Below are 25,461 nucleotides of genomic sequence, written 5' to 3'. Positions count from 1 at the left end.
TAAGAGAACATTCAAAATAATATATCAATGAGAAGCATACAGCATACTTAAACAATATTCTATTATTGAAAAACTTCAGCATGACTTTGTTCAGTTTGAACATAATGAAATAAAGAACCAATGCAGAGCCTGCCAATGTAACAGAAGATTAAAATAACTTCTCAGGGCTTTTATACACTTAGGAGTGCTATCATATCACAGCATTTCCTGTTCAAATCATAACATGCTCAATTCCAGTATATCAATGTGCTCTGCCTTAAGAGCAGACAGTTATAAAAGCCCAAGTGCAGCCATAAAATTAACACAGAGCAAAGTAGAGAGGAGGGCGAGGCATTTCCAATATTGCTGCAATGTTACACCGAGCATTAGTGAAGTGCAAAATATTAAAGCATACTGAGAGAAAACAGACCAAATAACACAGGCACAAACCACAAATCAAGAGATCAGCATTACGAAGAAAATTCAGCTCTGACTATCTAGCTCATTATCAAAACTTGCTGTTTCATATTCTTGCTTCTCACAAATCATTAAGAAAAACATGCCTTACAAAACCAGAGAAATGGCTACTGTACATTTCTTACCAGTGCTGTGACATCCTTTGTAAACTGCAGCTGGCAGAAAATAGGAAAACACAGTAAAAACTGCTTACAGATGTAAAGACAGAATTATCTTGTTATATTGATGTTGACTACAGCAAGCTAAAAATACAGCTAACACTGATTTCACTGGAAGGTACCAACAGACATAAAGGGCAGTAGAGCATAAAAAATAACTTCACCCTCCTTGTGAGCATGTCCATCTCAGGCGTTAATCTGCTCCTTACGTTTATCCTGTACCTTTACAGAAAGCAAAACACGTTTGTGCCATTTTGCCTTGTGCATCCCTACAGCTGCCTGCAGAGAGCTCTGGCTCCGTGTGATGAGATTTCCCTTGCACTACAGCAACATCACTGTCTCTCATTTCCCTGGGCTGCTACCATCCATCCCTGCTTCCTGGTGACGAAACAACGGCTTCATTATGCACTTGAAACAGCACGCCCCTTCCTCACGTATATCCGAACATGACCACCAACTGTCAGCTGACTGCAGCTGCCTTCAGCCTCTACATCTGAAATCAGAGGAATGATGCTGCAGAAATACTCTCCTCATGTGATCTGTAATTTTTTTCCCTCCACTTATAGTAAAAATCAGGACAGGCTTCCACTGACACATTTAATGGGGGAAAGGAATGTATGAAGAGAAATATTTCTAAACCTTTAAATAAATGGCTATTTAAGATCTTGATGAAGAATTAAATTGAAAAAAATTGAACAGATGCTGAAGACTCAGAAAACAGATTGAGTGAGATCCTTCTGGCATGCAAGACAAACAAAAATCATCATACACTGCCCCTAATCAGAAAATAATTATCAATTTATACAGCTGATAAAACAGCCAATATCCCACCTTCTCTGGGATGTGCACACATTACACCAACAGAAAAGAACACATTCATATTTTTGAAAAACATTCCCCTGACAAACAATGCTTCATTGACTTTGACAGCAGAAAGGCTAAATTCCAAAGCTGGTGTGATCTGATTGTAGCCAAAGACTACAAGTGAGTATAAAAATAAGTTCTCAGTTCTTGACAAAATTTATCACAGGTATTAAAATATCACCTTCAGAAGACAGCATTCCCACAGGGTCCAAAATGAGATCAGTTAGGTTTCCCCTCCCCCAAAAAATTATGTTTCTATGATTGCAGGTATATAAGACAGACAGACTGCCAGTTCTGTGTAAGACAGTTACTAGAAAGTGTACTTCTCTCAATCTCATTCTACACACTACCCAATAAAGCACTGAAACAAAGCAGAGAATACTTTCAAGAAAGAGACTGTGATACTTCCACAGAGTATTTGATACCTTTGTTTCATAACTCTGATTAAGGGCCTACAGAAAATAATGCAAATTACAAAGAAACTGATGGATGTATCCTGCAAATGTCACACTGAAGGATGTATTATCAGCCTTTTTATTAATGAAATATTTTAACTGCCTTAAGCACAAAGTAATGAGATTTTTAGAAGAGGTTTAGAGACTAAGAAATTTTAAATACACCAATGTATTTATTAGTTCATACATTGTTTTGATATTTAACATATTTTGCAACCACACAAAACACAGCTTAAGTATTAGTCTCTCTCTCTTTAGTTTCTCTAACAAAAAATCATATGAAAAAAGCTACTTTAATCTCTAAGGACACATTAATAAAAATATCATTAGGGTATGGCTGAATTTTAAGTGTTTACAGTCTTATAGCAAAAACCAAATCAGCCAAAGAAAAAAAGATCACAATTCAGAGAACAAAAATATTTTTTTAATATCCAGATTAGTGATGCTTCTGATTTAGACACCAGCCTTCCATTTTCAGAACCGGATACTCAGCAGTTATTCGGAAGTCTCAACATGGTCCCAAAATTAGTCTACTAGATGTTTTATGAGCTCTTTTTCACCTTCTCAAAACAATGGCAGTTTCAAAAGACTAACATACAAATGCAGCAATTTAGAGTGACATTAACTGCTCTGATGGATAACAGCTCTACAACAATTACTAGAAGAAAATTACTGCTCTTACAGTAAGAACTCAGCATGTTTCTAGTTACTGGGTACCATTTCTTCCCACCTTGCAATCTGGTTTTGTTTGCCCAAAGTTTGCAAACTCCTGTGGTAAAAGATTAATTTCTTACTGCGCATTTGTAGAACCGTTAAGGGTTTAACTCCTAAGGTAAAACATTCATGATAGGCAAAATATATTTTAAGCAAATACACAATTTTACAAGGTATTTATTAACCACCTAAAATTCAGCTGAATTTTACCCCCCTGATTTCATGCTGTTAGATGCTAGAACAGTAACAGTCAAGTGCATGGGGATTCCTCTGGGAAAGAATCACAGGGAAACCCTGTACTTTCAAGAGCTCAAACTGACCATATCCAACACCCATCAGCCCAAATCCATGAAAACACGGAGCCCTATGTGTTGCAGTGTGTTGCAATGTCCTGTTTTACCTTCTCCCTTCCCCCTCGCCCCTCGCTGAGTGTGCCCTGTCAATCAGGCTAACATACCAGCAAGGCGTCGTGTGATAGGTGTCCCTAGTCCCTTGAGACCCTGCCCCTTCACCTGGTTGGTGGCTCACCTGTCCCCTCCCCTTCCCCTGCCCTGAGCTTAAAATGTTAATGAGACCATGCGGCCTCTATTCTGTTGGAAGAATTGTCCCGGTGTAGACCTCTGCACCCATGGAATAAACATCTGGATATAACCTTCCAGCAGAATCCACTCCTTCCTTCTCTTCACCATCGCCAGAAGCTCTCTCCTGAGGTAAACGGAGTCCTGACAAGCCTGGACTTGCGTCTTGTGCCCCGCTGCACTCTGCCGCCAGCCAAGGTATCACTGGGGTAAAACACCACAGTGCTGCCTTTGGCCCAGCAGCGAGGGTCAGAACTGGCCCAGGCACCATCTAACTGGTTATATTGGGATTCATATTCCAATACCTATGTTTCACTGAGGATGGGTGTGCTTCACTCCACTACAGGGTGAATAACAACACCAATTTCAACAGAACTATTCACAAAGCGGTGACAAGCATTTTGATGAATCAGAAGCTAACACTCCCAACTCCTCGCAAGACTGGGCTTGAGGCATTCTTCTTTACTTCTACAACCAGTTTGGCTTCAGACTTTATTTCTTCACTAGTAAATTGTTCTCTTCCCCAGTCTTAACCTAATCTCACTGTCATCATGAGTGTGGAAACTGCACTGCACACCAGAATAGGTTCACCTCTATCTTAAAAGGAAACATTTTCTAGTTACAGTTTGTTCTGGCAAGAATGTTAGTAATACAGTTCAAGTGCTTCCATTTTACTCTGAGACACCCAAACACTACAGTCAGATAATGGTATTTGAAAAAAAACCCAAAAAATGCATACTCTTTCTTCCTAAAGGCAGTGCATTTTTAGTATATAAAATTTAATGCCCTTGGGCCAAATAAGTTTTTTTTTCCAAATAAAAGCTGTGTAAGAGATTTTCATGTCTAAATTGTGGCTAGGAGTGTTGATGCAAATGGTATTTTCTAGCATCCACTGTTTGACAACAAAATTTAGGTCTCTTCTTCTAGGTCACTGTGTCTTCACACCACACCCTGCCTTCCATTGTACTTGCTGCCACAGCTTTAATATTAACCTCTGTGCACATCAGTAACTCAGCACAAAACCTGGAACCAAAAAGTGCTCCAAGTCTCAGGACTAAATACAGCTACTTAGAAAAACATCTCTATCTTCATTAAAAGATAAAGCAAATGAAAGTATTTCCCAGTTTGCCATACTGCTCCACTAGGTCTGATGCAACTGGATGGTCACAGGAAGTAAAACAAAATTAAACTGGCAGTATTTAACATGGAAGCCAACTGTGGGCAGACCTGTAGTCAGAGACTCGAGGTTACTGGGGCATGTAAAACTCTAGGATACATTCCCTCATGGAAGTTATTTTTCTTTTTGCTGTTGCTAAAGGAGGTTCTCCCCCCCTTTTATTTTTGTTTTAATTATAGGTGCACAGCTGGCAATTTCAGGGTACTACAAGGCCTTGAGAGCCACTAAATCCCACAAAAATTCTAAGTTCAGAAATGATAATGCAGCACTCTCTCCTCTCCTCTGCTGTACAGATCTTCCAACATACTGGGAATTTCCATATTACCTGACTAGAAAGAAGGAAAAACAAAAAAAAGAAAATCTTTGCTTCAGTTGACTTTTACTCATCTTCCTGGTAATTCCCATCTAGGATTTTTGGTTCCCCTAGTATCTATGACAAAACAAACATTTCTGTTCAAATGTGGTAAACTTTCAGTTACTGATCTGCAGCTTCACTGGCCTGTAATTCTACGGAATGATTCTAAATTTATCAAAAACACAGTAGTAAACAGCCACCTTTCATTTCCACCTTTACCATTATTCATAGAATGTTCGATAACATCTTTCTGTAAATGAAACTGCAAAGTTCTTTCTGGAAGGCTAAGGAACATTTCAACAGATTTGGAGACTAATTAAATGTAATTTAATTAGTGACAACTAATTAAGACCAGAATTTAAGTGACAACACTTAAGACCAGAAGTAACCTCTTACCTTTAGGGACCATTCCTGAAAGGAAACGTTTTTTAAGAAATGAAACTAATGGAGACAGGCTAAAAGTCAGGGAATATGAACTTTTGAGTGAGTGCAGTGAGAAAAGTGCTAAAAAATGAATGGTGAATCAAAAGGATACCTTACATATAGTATGTATGTTTTATACACAAAATAGTTATATACATCTACAAAATAATATCTACATATATTTACCTGTAATATGCATCATATATAATGATAATATGCTACATACATTACAAATAACTTTCCAAATAAACAGCTCCAATGCAGATCATATTAAAGATACCATTTTTCAAAGAGTGCTATTTTCAAGTGCCTGGTACTTCGAAAATCAGTGACTTGAAGGCTGTATTCTTTTTTGCATGCACAAGGAACAGTTAGTATCTTCCAAGATGAAACATTCCCAGAAAAAATGGTCCAAAACTCCTGCATACAGAGGACATGCTACACACAACAAAGCCTACTGACAGTACTCATAATAATGCTCACCTGTAAATAGGCTTAGAAAACTCAATTTACTCTATGGAGCACCTTTACATTCAGTATTTTCCACATAGCACAAAAAGCTTTTGAACAACTGGAAAGTTGTCAAAATTTAAACAGCATTTTAGCATTAAACTTGTTATCCAAAGGCTACAAAACAGCAACAATTTCATTGAATACACTTGAGAAATAGGAACTATTTGTAGTTGACCTAAATGCGTCTTCCCATTTGCACGAAGTCAGCAGTACTAAAGCCTACAAGATGCCAAAATTCTGTCAAAAAAAGTTAAGAATGCTACAGAAATTGCATATAGATGCATCAAATCTGAACCACCAAGAATAGCATGACATAAAAATAATCCTCTTCCTAGTTTAAAAATGGTCATATACCTAAAAATATTTCAAAATAATCTCTTTTGATAAATTTAAGTAAATTTATCATAAAGTTGAGGAGGAGCATGAAAAAAACCAACACATGTACAGCTGTCAAGAGTTCAAGATTTTGTTATGGATATAGATGTTTTAAATATCCTTTTCCCCATCCACAAAGTGACATTTTTGACATCACATGAGTGAACAAACACAAGCGGCATTGGTTTCACTATTGGTAGAATTTCACATGTAATTCCCTTCCAAGTAAGCACTGTTCACATGCCACAGAGAGCAATGCCACAGAGGGGATTGGGCCACTTCATTGTTACTACTGATGAATGGATTTGAAGCCCCTGTTTTCTGGAAGTTCAATATACCAAGAGGTTCACAGACATATATGGATATTTCTGAAGACTAAACTCAAGGTTTATAAATAGCAAACTAAGGATAGAAACAAGCAACTGTATTTCCAGCCCTCAGTCATGAGTACATGGAGTAGACTGCCAAGTACTATAAAATTCAGCACAACCAGCATCATTCCTGAATATAATGAAACTATTCCATCCTCTTTGCACTAGATATACCACTTGTAAGCTCATACTGCAATATCCAGTAGTGCTTGGAGTTTTGCTCTTTTTATAGCATACTGGTCTTTAACATCAATTTACAATGAGCAACATTATTTGAAGACATTTACAGTGACATATGTCACAGAAAACAACTAAGTTATTTAACATTCTATAATAGCTTACATAACACAGCTTCAAGTGGTTTTCCTCTATTATAATTCAGAGGAATTGTACAGATTCTTCATTTTACTGAAGTTACTGAGGAGGTACTGTCTCAAGAGATTGAAAATTATTTTAGAAGTGCCAAAACTTCCCTCCTGTGTGATAGATTAAAACATATACAATTACAGGCCACAACTGACAGACTCTGTTGTAAGATGCAATTCATGTTTATAATCTTTTTCTTCACAAGTTGCAGCTCAGCCATCAAAGACTGACACTTGGAAACATATATACTGAAGTGTTCTGTGACAGGACTGAATGAACAAACTGCTGCTATCAGAGGTCATTTCCTACAGGCCCAAGTACACCCAGTGCTCAGCCTCATGGATACAGGAAACACCTGTGCCTCCATGGCTTTCCTCTGGAAAATGCTATGTGCAACTGGAAGCCCTCAAAGGCAGTTCACTTTATCCCAAACCAATGTACCTTAGCAAACAGTAGCACAAAACCCTTCTGTACCATGACCCAACCCAACAGTGAACAACTGAAGCAACTCACACAATCTACAGGGTCAATGCAAAGCATTTTTTGCAAAGTGATGACTTTACCTGTCAAACCTAATCCTCCTTCTATCTTCAAGGGAGCAACCTCACATACAAAACTCATAACTCTTATCACATCTGAAAACTCAGAAGGATCTTTTGTATAATGACACCTCAAGATTTTTCATATATACTATCTTTTCCTAGGACCTCCACAGTCAGATATTTTCATCTTTTCTTTACCCTTCAATCTTCTCAAGGACAATGACCTTATTCTCTTTTTGTTAATATTTCTTCCTAACCCATAATGGCAACAATCATCCTTTTCTGCCCTTTGCCCCCATCTCACCTGTTGATATAACAAGTTATATACAACCCATTATTTTACATGTCTACATCACCTGAAGTTTGCACTTTGTGTTTTGCCAGCAGAGAGATGATGTGTCTAAGACCTTTCCATCCAGACAAATAGAAATGCTTAACTTTAAAACTACAACTCCTGCCTTGTCCAGATTTTGACACTATTATGGCTATAAGACTGCATTAGATGCTTAGGGCATTCAGATAATTTAAATGTCAGTACTATTCCTGCATTTATACATATTCACAGTTCCAATTTAAAAAAAAGAAGAAACAAACCAAAAAACCAACCATGAAAAAACACCCCAACAGCTTTTCTCTCTCACTTATTCATGCAATCAAAACTCACACCCTGCCCCCAACGTGTTCTGTGTTGGATTACTGAAATATGTCTTCATCAAATGTTCTCAAAATATCACTATTCTATTCTATACTAAAATATCACTATATTCTATTCTAATAATCTTGGCTTGTTGTCCTAGCTGGAGAGTTTCTGTACTAGATTCTGCCTTCACTTTAATGACAAAGTCTTTTTGGTTTTTCCTTTACCCTTTAATTTGGCCTGTAATAATGGAAAACAGCTACTGAAACCCATAATTTTTTCTTAACACAGTCATCTTACTACTACTGTATGGATTAAAAAATAGACTTTTCCAAATACCAACAAGAAAATCTACCCTTCTTGTCATCTTCTCCTCTCCTCTGCTTCCAATTAAAAATAAACTAGCACATACCAATATACTAGGTGAGTTTTTTTGATTCTTCACAATATTCCCTTACATATCATGTATTATTCAAGACTCTTCTGGACTTAGAGACACTAAATGGGAGATGAATCATCTTACTACACATGCAGGACCTCAATTAAAATCAAGAACAAATAAGAACTAGTGCAACAAAACATTTGCAGCAGTCACAATTTTAAAATTTGGTAATAATCTTTGGCCCATTCATCATACTTCTCAGTCCACTCACCAATTACTGAGTTATTAATAAAGGCTTCATATGCTAGCTTTTTAATTCAAATCCTTTAGAACTGGACAACCCAGTTAAAGGAAGCAATCTGATTCATACATTCTAACATAATGAAATTAATCCAAATTACAGTAAAAATATGAACAAGATGTATTTTTTAACATGCTAGAAATATCATGTGAAGACAGTACTCCCTATATTTAGATTCCCCTGAAATTTCAGGCACGGCAATAAGGTAGGAAAATATCTAAGAAGTTACAAAGAGATAAATATTAACTCTAATTATTTGCTGATAGCACACTTCAAAGACTTTGTAACCAACAACACAACATTTTTGTTAGGTAATATACTCTCTGAACAGAAGCTTCATAAACATACCAATTGAAGGATGTCCTCATCTTTTGGCATAACACTAAGTTCCAATACACTGTCACTGAAAGAAACAGAAAAAAAATATCACATATAAACTTTCAGAGATTTTACATTCTTATTACAAAGATAATCCATCTACTTCCATAGAGGAAAATTCTTCAAAAATTCCAACACTCAGATATTGTGGCAAACACATGACACAACAAAAGTAAACACTGATTTCCTCTAGAATCTTAGGAAGTAAGAGTATAAAAGAAATCTGACTGAGTCAGTTTATTGTGCCAACACACTGGTTTGGGTAGTTTTATTTCCTTTTTTTTTTTTTCTTCTTTAAGTCCTAAGGTACACTACTTGTTTAGCGCTTCTTGGACAAAACAATGTAACAAATCTGTGAATAAAAGCTAAAACCTTCCTCTTTCTTCAATTTAAACCTAAGGTTTCTTACCACTTTTTTAAAATTGCTGCGGTGACATTATAATTACCACTTCATCTGCAAAGAGAAGAAATACCAAGGCCAGTATTGACCTGCACCTTTCCACTCCAATCACCTCCTAGAAGGATCAACTTAAACAGTCAGTCACATGATATCTGAAAGATGGATGAAAAACACTTCTTATTTGTGAGTGCTGCATTTGTCATCTGAGCTGCTGAAACAACAAGCAGCAGCAGTGGCAAGAAGATCCAGGAATCTGAATAGTTCTATCAGTGTGACTCAAACACAAGGAAAATCAGGACACTGAATGTACAATGTACCAGCTACTCACTTGAATATTTTAAAAACAGTGAAATCCACAGTTGGTATCTGCCAGAAATAAGGTATTTTCACAAGCAAGAGAAAAGCATATGCTTGCAACATTGGATACAGAACAGGTGAATTTATTATCTCATCTGAGATAATGGAATAATCTGTTCACATTCATTAAATGTGAAATGGAACAGGTACAGAGAAGGACTACAAAAGACTAATGTACAGCCTATTATAACAAGGGCAAATAAAACCAAAATGAAGTTACTGTGACCATTACTTAGAAATCTCACATGTAAGAATTTAAAAAAGGATTTAAAAAAAAATCTGACCAGTATCAGCATAAGTATCAATGCAAGCTAAGTGGCTACCTCAGAAATCAGCTCATCTGTACTGGCTAGTACACTGCATTAGGTGAGGAAAGACAAAACCAGCACAAAGACTGGCCCAGCTGCAGGGCACAGCAATCAGCCTGTGAAAGCACTGGCAAGGGACCTCAGCTTATCTGTGCAGAAAAGAAAGCCATCATCTCAAAATGTAATGTATGATTTATTATGCTTTCTCATATGAAAAATGTTTCTAGTTTGTGGTTCCTTTTCCATTTTCTAGCAACCACAGACGTAAGGCTGAATTCCAAAAGCACAGTACGGGTATTTGGTTTCACAATCTTTTTAAACTACTATTCATTTTGGAAAAAAGTGTTCTCCAAGCAGCATAAAATTTACTTTAGTCTAAAACTGAAGATCAGCAGTGATTTAAGTTGGGGCTTTTTTTTTTAAGTCCCCACATATCTAGGTAAAAGTAAGTCTTCAAAAGCCTTGTGAAGATTATTTTAAAATACTGAATTATAAGAAACAAAGGAGTATTGACTTTATGTGCACTTACAATAGCATTTCCCATACTGACTGAATGCATAAACAGCTTGAGGCATTTTTAACAAAGTGTTCAGATTTCAGTTCTACACATGGATGTAAATATCACATCAGGCAACTGTTTACTTGCAGGATTAAGACCTTGGATATCAAAAATATGATAGCATTGCCCCTTTTGAAGTACTTTTTATATTAAAAAATGTAACTTTACACAGAACAAACCATACTCATTGAAATATTTTGCATGTTTCTCCTCCTCTCCCTTTTTAAGAAAATGATTTAATCCATTTACACAATTAGCATCTTAGAAGACATTCAGAGGACTAAAGGGTTCCATTCAGAAACAATGTTTCCATGTAACTCTTATAACTACTTAACTATTCTATTCCTGTTTGCCTGAAGAGACAATTGCCTTTTGGAGACAATTTGGATGTTCTTACTTCATATCTTGAGACATGCTCTAAGGACATTTTTTATTTCTCATATCAGAAACAAAAAGTATTAAGGAAGACTTCTGGTTTATTGCACAATATTCTGTAAATGCAAATTATGAACTAGAAAGTGTTAGTAAGAACCACCACACAGAAAGTGATAGTCTGCACTGGAGTACCAGACACAGTACTCAGAACTCTCAAAGGTATTTACCACTCCAATTACTTTAATTACACATTCTGAGAGTTAAATTCAAAGGTCTTGATTCCAAGTCATCAAACTAAAGCAGTAATCATAAAGTCTATCTTCTGATGCATTATTTTGTATTAATGAAACAGATTCAGTAGCTAAACACTCTACATTTCTGAGTAATCCAAACACTTTCAAGAACAGTTTGAAAGGAGAAACAAGCAGAATAGACAATCATTCAAACTCCCCAGTTTAAGAAAAAAAAGGGGGCAGAAAGAGAAATTGCAAATCAGAATGTTTCTTCTTTTATTTGGAATAATAAATAATTTACAGAGTTTATGTTAGCAATCCATATATCTCCAAGTTGATTATACATGTAAACAGATAAGAATAAATTCTTAATGGACCCAATCAGCAACTGTTGGCAAAAAGTAGGAAATATAGAGTTAAAAGTGTAGTCATGATTAATCTTACAGGACTGTAGTTAATTCTAGCAACTCTTCTGAGGTGTACCTTTTATCTCCCAGAGGAAACAACTACTGTAACTTTAGATTTTTTGCTATCTCCAAGCAGAGGAAAATAGAAAACATTCTAGACACAGCTTGAAACTTTTCTGGGAACAGTAATGTTCAGCATGTCTGAATTATAACCCATCCTTAAGTCCCACTGGAAGATATGGGTATCATTTCACCCAAAGCAGCTAAGTTCTGATGTCTGCAGCATTAAATAATGAAGATAAGCAGCTAAAATTGAACAACTTTTTAGAAAAATAATAAGCAACTATAAAAATGAAACCACAGAAGTAATCTAAAAAGATCTGCCAGCCTGCACTGAGTTTTACTGCAAACAGCTGAACAGTGAGCAATGAGGAAGCCCTCTCTTTAGAGAGAAGAGGATAAAATGTGCTATAACCTCAAAAATGCTCTGATGATGAGTAAAATGAAAACATAAGCATTTACAGTCATCAATATGTTTGAATGAGTAATTAAAAACAATAAAAGTACAGCAACTAAAATGTCTAGAAAACCAACATACAACACAGTAAGACTATGAAGAAAACATCTTTATTCATAAAAAAACATTTCAGCAGACAACTCTGCCTTTCAAAAAGCCTTTCAGCAAGTTGCTTTCACAAGACCAACTAAAGCAGCCAAGGTGTGCTGGATAAAAGATCAGCAAAGACACAAAAACACACCAAAAACTTATCACTGGGTGTTTTTGATGTGAAGACATTCAAGAGTGAATTTGTGCAAAGCCAACCTATGAAGAATTACTAAATCAATGAAGATAAACCCTGTGGTTCAGCAACTTCCTGGATCAAGGATTTATAGAAAGAGGGCTGGTATTATCTGACCACTCAATCACTCTGTGGTTTCAGTGTTTTCACAGACTTCAAAGAAATCTTTACTGAGTATTATCACAGAGGATAATGGCATAACAGACCATCAGTGTGGCCCAGGTGGCAATGCTAATGCAAGAGCAGCATGTACCATAATGCAATTTTATTTGCCATGAAATGGCAGCATAGTAAGTAAAAGAATATATGGTCACACCAAACTGCTCTGAGCTCAAAAATACTGTTTTCAAGCAAAGAATTAGAGATAGCTGATTCTTCTGGCACATGAGAAGTACTGTCTGTAAGCTACAAGATACACCTGATGTGGAGTCTGAGCTCTCACTACAGATCAGAATTAATATTTATCTGTTTATCCTAAGAGGTTCAGCTGTAGACTTCCTGATGGTTGAATATGCTGTATAAAATGCTCAAGGATACACATGACCTTTTGTTACAATCTTCTGTGATGTACACATCTGGCTTTAGAAAACAAACTGTTCTCTCCTAACACAATAGCATCCCTTCATCCTCCCTGCCCTGATGGAAATCAGGGGGATAGATGCAGCAGTGTGCTACATCCTTCCTGGCTGCACTAGAAAACCACTGACAAGGCTTGTTCAGGGGTCCCCAGTTCACCCACAGCGGGCAGGGGTTCAGTCCTACTGAACAGTTCACCACCTACACTCACTGAAAATACACTCCATTCACAGGCACACCCAGAGTTATGAATCACTGACCACAAAAGGCACTCAAAGATGTGACTGGTCTCTTTCTTGGATCAAGAGAGTTGATTGACTGATCTATGTAGTTGGGCATACAATGTATCTTGGGTATACACTATTGTACAATAGTGCTGCTTGTAAAAATACAAAATAAAGAAACAATGCATGGCTATGTTATGTCCAGTGAAGGAAATAAAAAAGCCCATCTGTCCAGCTCTTGTACAGACAGCATTAGTGACACAAAACATGTTTCAGTCTACCTTGTCCATCACATCTCTGAATACAGTTTTGTTGTTTATAAAAAACCCAAAATAATAACAAACATCCAAAACAAAACCACACAGACACAAACCACCTGAGGTAGACACATTTTGAACAAAATCTTGAATAAAGACATCACTGAAATAGGAAAATCAGAATCTGATTTTTCCTTCTCCAAACAGAAAGCATCTCTAAGTTGTAACACATGACGAGCCAGTAAAAATATGACCCATGAGATGTACTTAGAAAGCATTCTTTCATGCTGATCATAATACATGTCTTTGCCACATAACTCAGTATTATATTGAAAACTTGTTGCTATAGAACAGAAATTGACACCAAGAAAACTGAAAAAAAGAAGCAGACACGAGACAGGAAAGAGTTATCTAGACTCAGGCACAGACAATTTCACAAGTGCTTGTAAGTTGAAGGTGCAGTAAATATTAGTATTAGTATTTCCTCAACTCTGAGCAAGGTTCATAATCTGCTGCAAAACAGAGGAAAGCAAAGACTTACTGCAGCTATTGTGCAGGTGTGCACTAGCATAAATTTTTCCTTCACCAGATATGTTGATTTCTAGTTCTTAGATCTTATAAGCAAGGTGGATTTTATAATCTTTTTTTCCAATTGACACATATATATATACCTAATCTGTCTATTTTCAGTTCAAACTTCCTCTATAACACTTGGTGTTATTTGCTAACAAGGGACAAGTACCAACAATAAAAAGACTGTGGTACAATTCAGCACATCCATTCTCAAACTCTTCTCAGCAATCAGCAAATATATGAAAAAAAAGAAATAATAAAACTGAGTGTGTATTAATGAAAATTTAGTAATAAGATGACTTTTCAAAACTACCGTAAGCGGTCATTTCATGCTCAGTATATAACAAGCATAATGATAATACAATACTTAATTGATAATCATAATACTATTATATAACAATATAACGATAATACTATTATCTTACCTGTTCTGTATTAAAGCAATTACTTGAGAATATGTCTTCCCAATAACACTTTCTCCATTGACTTTTATAATTCTGTCACCTGTAGAGGGGAAAAATTATAACTGAAATTAGTTTGTCTAGATGTTTGTAAAACAGTTTTTATTTTGTATTTCTATACCTCACAAAATAAAGAGCACCCATATGTTAAATTTAAGGTAAAATGTCTACCTCAAAAATGATTTCTCCAAATATTTTGTTACACTGTCCTCATTTAGAGTTTAATACACTCTCATAAATTAATTGTGAAATATATTGTGTAGAGCTATTTTTAGCCTGTGATGAAAAACCTTTCCTGTTCTTTTGACCAAATGGTATCTAAGACATCTCTGATCAGAAGAGCAGAAAGTATCTTGAATTTCCTAATGAGGAGAAAATGGTCTGAAGGATTACAGACAGGGAGCTTCAAATAGTTACTGGAGGAGGAGAAGCTGAAAGAAAGGATCTGTGCAAAGTGAGGCAAAGGGAATGGCTTTTTCAACATTGCTTCAGAAAATTTTTAAAAGCCCTTTTTGTTTTTCTGGCATGATCAAATCAAAGCAAGGAAAAAGCTGTCACTCTGACTACTCACCCTGTCTTGGGGACAATAATGATTTAAATACTTGTGCTCTGTAGAGGTTCCCCACACAAACCCCATGAATTAACAAACTACACAGATCTCACATTTTAATTTTGTCTGCATACAAAGTAAACATCATGCCAATAAATTGGTATGAATTATTAGCAATTTTCAACTTTATAAAAGCTTACCTATTCCCCTTCATCCACCAGTTACCTTCTTGACTGAAAGAACCCTGAGTTTTCTCTCCTGCTTCCTAAGCAATGAAAGAAAGCTTGGTGGCAACAAGCTCTGAATCCTGGCTAGGTCATACTGCAGAACTTCCCCAGAACACACCAGATCCTTCTCTGGGACTTAACTCGCTCTTTTCCAGGTTAAGAACAGCCTGCTATGTGGGCTACATTGCCACAGATCTTCACTCAGTATTCCAACTAAAAACTATAATTGGGACTATCATTAGAGTAGGTCATATAATTTTATCTATACTTGTACAACTTTTATTTTTTCACAGAAGCAGACTAGATTACACACAGCAGTGACACGAGTCTGCTTGAAATAGGCATCCCATGGATCTGCCAAAAGATCTGATGGGGACACACTGCAGAACTGGTTACATAAATGACAGGAGCACTGACAACTCTGCAAGCGCAACTTTGTTCTGTTTCAGATCCATAGGAAGGGAAGTCAGGGCAAAACTGTAGGGCAAAAAAGGATACAGAAACATGAAGGCTTTTTCTAACAGCTCTCCATCAGTCTGGTAGCCTGCTACATATTCTGATCAAAGTGGAAATTAATCAGAATGCCCCTTCCACACACACTTAATTCTTTATATTCCTACATATAGATAAATGACAGCATGAAGATCAAGACATGGGAAACACAGATCTGTTTTGGCTGTTCATATTTCAATATTTCTAGTATTTATGAACTCATATAGAATATTCAAGTGTTTTCATTTGTGTCACCATGAAATAGAGCAAAATTACATCAGAAAAAAACAAACAAACAAACAAAACCAGTTAGTAACAATAACAGTTGATTCTACAAAATAAGAAATGTATACAGTGTCTGCATGAGAGGTTAAGCAATCTACCTGGCTGATTATTCCCTGAGTGTTTTATAATACCAATTCAGAGATATAGTAATGTATTTCACCCTAAAATTCATAAACAAGAAATACTGGCATGACCTAATTAGATGTAGCTGCTATAAGCAGTGTGTTTAAGAAGATTCTACTTATTAAAAATGTCTTCTCTCATTTATTTTCTGCTCTTTATTCTGGGCTCCTAAAAATCTCTTCTATAACTAGAAAAAATATTCTCTACAGATTTAATCTCTCTCAATTTGGCAGACACTGAACAGAGCAGAAATTAACATGGTTCCTCTGTACAAATTCAACATATGCTGTGTTTTATCAAGCCAAAACATCTTTATATAATAGCAATCAAATTCTGCCAAAGTAGCCCTTCTCTAAATAACTATTTAAGGAGGAGTTAAAAAAAACCCCAAAACCCTTATGATGTACAAGTGGGTTCTAGAACTGTTTTTAAACTGATCAACCTGGGAACTTTGTATTTCATTAGGAAGAACATACAAAAATTATTCTATTCCAGTCAATTTGAGGTACATAACTCTTTTCTAAAAATATATCACCATCCCATTATTGACACAAGCACAAGCCTTTCACAGAATAGAAGTTTTGCTACGTTTTTAAGAAACTTGTGCTCATAGTGGCATCCATCTATATATGTAACTTTATCACCTGGAAGATTTTCTATTCTAATACAGTTTGTTTTTTTCTTTCAGCATTTCAGGTATGACACAGTTCACAAAAAAACCTCCATGTTTTCAGCTCTCCAGTTTGATTAAATGAGCAATTGAAAATAATTTTGTAAGATTAGACAGATTTGGACTGCTCCTATTTGATTTAAAGGAGGTAGAGTAGAAAACTTTTATTTCATGTACAAAGACCTGAATGTTTTCAGGTTACCAATTTGTCCCAGACCAAAGAAATAGGAGCTTACAGGTATTATTTTCCTTTTTTCCCTCTTCTTCATGTATTTTGTTACTCTCTTTAAAACAGCAAATCAAGAAAACTAGGACTTCGATGCCTTAATAAGCAAAACAAGGTTCCAAGGTGAAAAACACTGGAGGACAATTTAAAAGCTTCTAAAGGAAAGAACAAGGTTTAAATGGAAGATAGAACTATGTAGTAGCAAACTTTAATCATGTGTATTTTACATCATGTACATGAACATGCTATTGAACAGTACCTGTGCACAGCCCAGCTTCAAAAGCAGGTCCACCCTCTTTAACTTGTTTAACAAATATGGTATCCATTGGCTCCAGTCTATTTCTTTGTTTTCCTGAGAAAGAAAGAATATCTCTAATTAGCATTTCATTATACTGCATTACAATGTTTTCATTTTAAAATACTTTGGGAAGCAATCCTGCTGCATTCACAGAGACATACAAAGAAACAGTAATGTAAAAAAAAGTGAAAAATAAAATTTTAAAATCTTCCCTTAGATGGAAAAAACATTGATTTACAGTTCTCACGGACCACAAAAGTGATTTTCCAAGTGTTTTTCAGAAACTCCAAGATGAAGTATAAAGTTTTCTTGAAGATTTACCAAGGTTCAAAAAGAAATTTATAATTCAAATTATATGCACAGCATATGTTTGCACATGCTATATATCTCTATATATATAATTTGAAGTTAATCTACAGTAGTTAAAAACCATGTACAGCTGTATTTTCTTGCTTTCTCAATACACACTTAAGTTCTATACTTCCAGAAACACAGGCACCTTTTGGTTTTACATGCCTGTCATCAAAGCTAAGTCACTCTTTGCTAAGTAGCCAAAGCTTCTGAAAATCAAGATAGGAGGGTGGGGGTGTGTACAGTAAAATAAACAAGAAACTCCAGGGTTATACAGCAGGTTGAAATACAGTACATCTGCCCTACATTTGCACACAGCTGGAATAAGCCATTTTACAGCATTTACACAGTTTCACCAATGGAATTATTACACCAGTGAAGTTAAAAAACCAAAACCAAACCCCCTCCAAACCCCAAATATTCACAAAGAAAACCACCCATAAATAATTTTCATAAATAATGAAAAATAAATAAATAAATGAATGCATCCATTATGGCCCTGCATGGTCCAGTGTTCAGAGAAGCAGTGGCAGAACCTCAGCCAGACCCACAGAGTCTCACAGTGCCAGAGCTGGCTTTGCCAGCCTTGGCCACTCCCAGCTCCTGGCTCCAGTTTCCATTCCTGCTGCACACTCCCAGCTAAGGAAATGCCACCTTTGGAGCCTGTGTGAGGAGCCAGCCCAGAGAAATGACACAGCACAAAAATAAGCTGGGTCTGTGCTCCAGTTTAGCAGGAAACCCTGGCTTGGTGGAGAGAGAGAGGCTTAAACTGCAGGAAAGGAAGGAACAGCATGAGAGAAAAAAGGAATTGTCCAAAACTGGCATTGCTGATAAAAGAAACTTCTTAAAAGTGGCATTATTAGGTTCTAACCATTTCTAAAATGACTGGCCTTTGACTCAGGCACAAGTCTTAGGCTTAGGCTTTTAAAAGTACTTCCCCACAGCTTTAAACATTCCACCTAAAATGTTCAATAAATCACAGTACTTTTTATTGAATACTAATAAGGTGCCCCCTTAACCTCTTTTTTTTACTTCAGTTTCCATGTGGGCAAAGTTCATTGGAAAAACTTTAATAAACTGCAAAAAACAGACCACCCTGTGACTCTGATTCAATTTTTAGATCCCGGTTTTAGCCTAATGCCTTTATTGTGCAGATCCTCAGTGTCCTGCCATTTTACCATAAAACAGTTCAACAAAATGGCTCACTCATATGGCTCTAAATGGCCTTCTCAAAATAGTTCCAGATTGGGAGCAAATAATCAAAAAGTTTATTTGATAGAATCAGATAAATACTATATATAAAGCAACTGAATTACAAATCAAGAAACTCCAGCTGGCAGCTCAGTCCCCATATACTTAAAATTTGATTAGCAGGATACAGCTACAAAACATACAAAATGCTCTTTGTGAGCCAAAGTTAATATCTGTCATTTTTAATCTGCAGATTTAAATAGACACTGAACATGTGATGGGTCTTGTCCTTTAAAAAGCCAGTAACATTTCAGCAAGTTTAGAGAAGCTCCAACATTAATCTACCCAGATGCCTTGAACAAAAGGTTGCTTCAACCGCTTGCAAGAATGAAGCTAAAATATGACCTTTTATAGGACCACCAAATATCCTTCCCAGTGCTGCCACTTATCTCTTATTGAAGACACATACATTTCCTAAAGTGGCAAGAAAAATAAAAGTAATACAGCTTCCATGGCACATTTAATTCATCACACCTCAGCTTCCTTTATAAAATACTCTTCAAAAAATGTTAGTGACCTACTGCTACTTTGCTTAACACTCAAGTGTTGCTTTAAGCCTTGTCCATACCTGAACATGCAAATCAAGTGGTCAGGCAGATAAAGCTACTCCCACTCAGTATGCAACACAGAACTCCTTTAATACACTTCTCACTCCTGAGCAAGAGGGGAAACTTGCCACAATTTATGGAGAACAGAGACTGCAGCCTTCCCCGACATCTGACCTGCCTGCCAGCTACACCAGGCATATTACGGGCACTCACTTCACATTTCTACAGCTATTTTATCAATCAATTCAGAAAGCTAATTGCATATTAAACTTGGCTTTTTGTCCTACTTGCAGAAGGAGGCTATATTAAACAGTCATTCTTACTTCCTAAAAAAGTACAACCACTACTCTAAAAATCAATTTAAGGGGAAAAAAATTAGGATAAAAGGTTCAAAATGTTGATTACATTTGCACATTCATTTCACAATTCAGCACTATCCAAATACAAGTAGAAACAAGAAGAAATCTTAGAACTCTCAAGCTCTGGTAGATAAATATGTGTTCTTCACTTCTCCTTGCTCTTCTACACATTTGGATACAAACCAAATCTTTTTTAATCAGTAACACAGAAATGAACTTTCTTGAATACATAACCTCAATGTACATTTATACTTGGAGTTTGAAACTCAAGCTAAGCTAAGCAATATTTTTTGACAGAAGCTAACAGTACTTTTTCAGACCAGCTGAGGGGAATAAATCTTGAAAATGTGCACTCAATCATCATAGAAATAAATCTCAAGCAAAATGGATTATTTAATAACTCACCTCATGTCACAAAATTTAACATTCACTACACTCTGATTTAATTATGCCTAAATCTCCCTGTGGTCCTGTCTGCACCCAATCATCAGGCAAAAGCAAGATGCTGCCTAGAAATGAGAGCCTAAACTGGCCACCTCCTAAACACCACAATCTAGAACAGAATATCACAGCCAAGTGTTTTACACTAAGTTCTCCAGCTCTGCACTACATACTGTCAGGATTCATGATTTTTGTTTCTAATACTGAAAAGACTAATTTTTTGGAGCATGCCAGCGATTCCTGACAAGGTGATACAACAAAGAACAGTAAAAGCACCTCAGACTTCTAGTTTGCAAGACATATAAGCCTTATTTGTGCTTTTCCAGTGCTCTTTACTGCATGTGATTCTGCCTCCTTCCTCCTTCTCCACACTTTTGTAAACAAAACAAAATATTTGGTAATTGAGCATTACATTGCAGGCTACCAGCAAATACAACAATTTCTCCCAAATTTTCACTGGCAAATGAAAAATAAGACATCATGCACATACAAAGAACAAAGTGTGAACTGCCAGTAACACATTCACATATGCAAGGAAACAGCACAGATGAAAAGCACAACTTCATTTGTACTTCTTTCCCTCTTAAATGTGGCTATAAAGAAATATGTATTCCTGCATTAGGGCAACAAAAAGAAAAAAGCAAATAAAGCTGGTAAGTACACAACTCAGCTGATCTGAAACTGAAAAAGCCCATCAGGTTGTCCTTTCCTGTATCACTTTTGTAAGCACATGAAAATTTCCAGCATGACTAAATGGTCATCAGTCGTACAAATTCAAAGGCAAGTTTTTGTCCAGGCAGTAGTGTAGTTTTGCTAACAGTACAACTAAAATACTGCTTGCAGGGCTATGACTCCCTTTAATGATGTTATCCAAATGAAAATATTACTTTAGAGTAAGCAAACTGGTGTCTGAACTTTTAATCAGATTCAGCATCATCAGAAATAAGGAAAGAAAATAAATCCCCAAGTATCAAGAAGGCTCAAGACAAAAATTCATTTGCTTAAACAAGGATAGTAAGGAATCAGGTGAGTCTTAATAATAAGGTCCTTAGCCTAGACAACCAAAGTTAAGAAAAAGTAGCCTGAAGAACCATTAAATGTGTAAATCAAATGCAAGACAAATATAGAAAACCCATTTATTGGAACAAGGTTTTTCTGAGCCAATATGCTTTTTCATAATTCTATGCAAATCTTCTAATAAATCAGAGACTACATGCCACCTACAATAACCACAGAGACCACAGAAAATCTAGAAACTAAAATTAGTGCCTTGTTTTAACTTTTGTTCAAATAAAAGTTTTGCGCAAAACAAAGACTTTATTCATAGCACATATCACGGAATCATTCATGATCTAACTTTTATACTGCCTGGACCTAGGAGCTGAGACTTCAAGTCAATAATGCCTTCACAGCCTGACAGGAGAAAACAAGTCTCCCATGCCAAAGTTATAAGGAAGCTTTCCTGACAAATGCTTAAGAGGCCTCAGGAGGCAGAGGGGAATATGTTGCACTAGCAACCATCACATTTATAAAATCATAGAATTCAAACATGCTCTCCCTGGTAAAAGAAAATATTTAAAAAAACTACTTTTAAACAGAACAGTAGAATTAAGACTAGGTAACATTCAAAACTGACTTACATCTAGGGGGTGATATTCTGCAAGGCTTCTCCTAACTCCCCCAAATTTGGCATAGAAATTAATTTTATCTAGGTGCCAATTCTAGTTTAATCCCTTAAAAATCTAGTTCGAAATACAGCTGCTACAAGGACATAGCTAGTATTGTGTCAAATGCAGTAACCATGACTTAGTTCTTAAATTACTCCCTGCAGACCAGACAGTATTACTGTATGCTCTATGATTCACCTGGAAAACAAAATGACATGGCAGAAGTTATGCTATCTAATCTACCAACACACTACAACATAGCAACAAGCACCTCGTTTCTCTGAAGTCATTAACCTTCTGATATAAAACACAGATTAAAACATCTGAGTCATAGATTATGAAAGTACAACCTTTACATTCTGAATAGGAAAGGGAAAAAGAAAAAACAATCTCATGCCAAAGTGCTATTGCTGACAGAGCTCTTCCTTTAGATCTGCAGAACACAAACCAGCAAGTGCTGAAACACAGTATAGCACATACTTTCTTACAAAGTCTCTCCAACTAGCCACTGCTTAAAAACATGTCACTGCTCCTCTTCCTCAAGGGGAGGAAAAAAATTCTTCTGCTCACAACAGCTGAACTGTGCTCAGAAATCCTCATAACACAGGGATTCAATAACGTCTACAGAGGTTTGTAAAATAACTTATTGCAGAACATTTTTACTCCCAGCCCTATGCTCAGCAGATAGCAAATGGATGACTTACACTTTTACATTTAAGAAATCAGCCTCATGAAACACCTCAGATTAATCAATTAAGACAGGCTCTTATGCACATCTTTCTCTGACTCAAGCAGGAGGAACATTCCTCTTGAGCATGAAGATCTACAAGTATGTTTTTGGGTATCCAAGGCATGTGAGCTCCACTGGTGCAACAATGCTGAGTGACACTGATTCCTGGGATGCCTTTCAGGCAAAGGGAGGGGAACAGATACAGCATGGCAAATGCTTCAAATTGATTAGTCAATCAAAAACCTGTTAATCATCTCCCAAACTACTCAAAAAAAGGTTGCCGAAACTACAGCAGAACTTAGATTTATTAACTGAGATTGCATTTAATTAAATATAAATCACAAACCTGTCAGGATTACAGCTAACTGAGGGAGGCCAACTACAGCTCATTCTGCATATTATAATCTGCAAAGTGAATTTCATACATAGTAAGCATTTCTCCACTAGCAATCCACTCTGGAAAAGGAGCCCAAAGGTCTCAACCCAGTCCCAACAGAGCTTATTTCACCCACTCTCAAGCTCAAAGCAACTCAACTGAAAAACACCAGCTGAAATACAGTGCCAGGGATGAGCCTCTGAAAGAATGTGATAAGTAAATTAGTGCTGTTGAGTCATTTAGCAGAAAAACACTTGGCATTCAATTCTCTAACACAGAAAAAATACATTCTTATTTCTCAAAGCACCTCTGGCATTTTGATTAGGCAACTCCAAAATGGTATTTCTTCTTTTGCTTACTTTTCTGTAAACCATTTGACTAATACAACCTCAACCCTATCTACGTGCCAAGGTAGGGAGAGAAGATGAGAAAATAATGTTATGGAAAATATGTAACACAGGTGCAGCTTAGTTACAAACTCTCCAAAACTCTGTTTTCTCATTGCATTATTTGCCATTACTATGACTTCATTCAGTTCTCTCAAATGAAACCTTTTTAAGTTTAAAATTTAATCTATGATTAGTCTAGAGGATTTACTATAGTCATTAGATAAGCACAGAGCAAAACAATTTTTATCTAGAGTGGTCAATCTATGGACTCTCACTCAAATCCCTGGGAATTACACTTCATGTTTTTACTCAAAGTCAAAGATGATTTGAACTTAACAGAAACCACTGAGAAACATTATACATGTGACAAGCTGGAAAATGAGTCCATTAGACATTCTGGATGTACTGCGAGGGAACAAGGAATCATCAGGCTCTGGTCTCAGTGGAAAACTGTGAGCCCTCTTTTAGCATTCTCAATATTTAGGTGTTAAAATTTTAACTTGGATCAAAAATCCACAAAAAAGGGCAATTTACTGTCCCACTACCCTGAAGCATTACTCTTAAACACCTCTTGTCTTTTACTCCCAGTTCCACTACCATATGCCTTGGACCCTCACACCCCAGCCATCTATGACCTCTCCACATATTTGCTTTCACATTCATCCTCTTGTTCTTACCTACCCTCTTCCCACCATCACAGGCACAATCTGTTTATTTCATAACAGACTGAGCCGATAGACCAGGATGTTAAAAAACATGGGATTAAATTAAATCCTGGGAGAACACAAACTACAGTACAGAAATCAACAGTCTGTTAAAAGAAATGAAATATTAAATACTCCAGGCCTTATGTAAGCAGCAGTAATGCAGGAAAAAAACCTTTTCCTGTGTTTTTCCACCCCTCTCTCAAAGGCTCTACCCTGCCAGAGCAGACTTGCACAGAGCTGAAGAAGGACAGGTAATAAATTGGAACTATTTAGCATAGACAACTGAAGGGTAGAAACTTTTATACATATTTAGGCACATTTAAAAAATTTAATGTTCTATATTTCTCAGTGAAAACATGTCTAAGGTCTCATTAACAAGCACACACTGGGACTCTACAGAAAAATACACTGAATAACGTACCTAAGGTTGACTTTAATTTTTATGGAAAAAGGAGCTCATAGTTGGTACCGGTACTTCTACATAGAAGCGTAGATAAAAGTACAAAAAGCAAGATCATACTATTAAGAAAAAAAGATAGTGGACTATAATGATAATGGATCCCCAGGTACTATGTTAAGACACAAAATAGCTTTGTTCTACTGAAAGATAAAATTTCTTTCAGTCTATTTCTTTATGCTCATCCCTGTTCACTTGAATCACAATCACCAAGCCAAAACTTTTTAAAGGAAAACATGTTTTAGGACAATTTACGAGAAACTACTGTCATATGTACAAAACCTGTGTTTTGGGATTTACAATTTAAGTAATGTTTGAAAGACAAGAAGATATGGAATTATATTAAATGCACAAATCAAATGGCATGAACTTTTCCTCCAGCTCGACTCATTAGGTCTTGATATACCTAATGAGGTGTAAGTTTTTAATAAGAATGCTAGGTTTTTAATAGGCATAGGTATTTTTCAGTCTGGCTCCAAATATTCCTAAAATGCTCTCTTGGAAGACTTCTACCTGTGAGATACCACTTAAATAAATAACTGAGTATAGAAACAGAGCAACTCCAGAAAATAGGAAGAATGGCAAACTGATAGCAAGACACCCTCAAAACACACAAAATAAATACTTCAAGTTATTTCTGGGAATAACAACTCCAAGAAATAGGTAATACAGGCTGGTCAGTATAACAGATTCCCTGGAAAGCAGTATATGCTGATAAAAGTTTCCAAACAGTGACCAA

General features: G+C 36.3%; 1 protein-coding gene across 5 annotated transcripts in view; it reads right to left on the bottom strand.

Annotated features, from left to right (window-relative positions):
* Positions 1–25,461, bottom strand: part of ARHGAP21 (Rho GTPase activating protein 21) — a 110,182-nt gene that overhangs the window by 31,608 nt on the left and 53,113 nt on the right. For 2 of the 5 annotated variants that reach the window (XM_074534876.1, XM_074534883.1), the window contains exons 4-7: positions 17,408–17,500; positions 14,540–14,618; positions 9,016–9,070; positions 582–611 (exon numbers count right to left, since the gene is read on the bottom strand). In XM_074534876.1, the coding sequence (XP_074390977.1) occupies positions 582–611; positions 9,016–9,070; positions 14,540–14,618; positions 17,408–17,500 (257 nt within the window). Of the gene's footprint in view, positions 1–581; positions 612–778; positions 1,902–9,015; positions 9,071–14,539; positions 14,619–17,407; positions 17,501–25,461 lie in introns of those variants that run through there. The other 3 variants (XM_074534879.1, XM_074534894.1, XM_014269540.3) reach the window with 3 other exon arrangements.

The sequence above is a fragment of the Zonotrichia albicollis genome, chromosome 1 (assembly GCF_047830755.1).
Source record: "Zonotrichia albicollis isolate bZonAlb1 chromosome 1, bZonAlb1.hap1, whole genome shotgun sequence".
NCBI lineage: Eukaryota > Metazoa > Chordata > Aves > Passeriformes > Passerellidae > Zonotrichia > Zonotrichia albicollis.
Note: the sequence above shows the minus strand (reverse complement) of the source record. Positions and strands in the feature narration are given on the sequence as shown.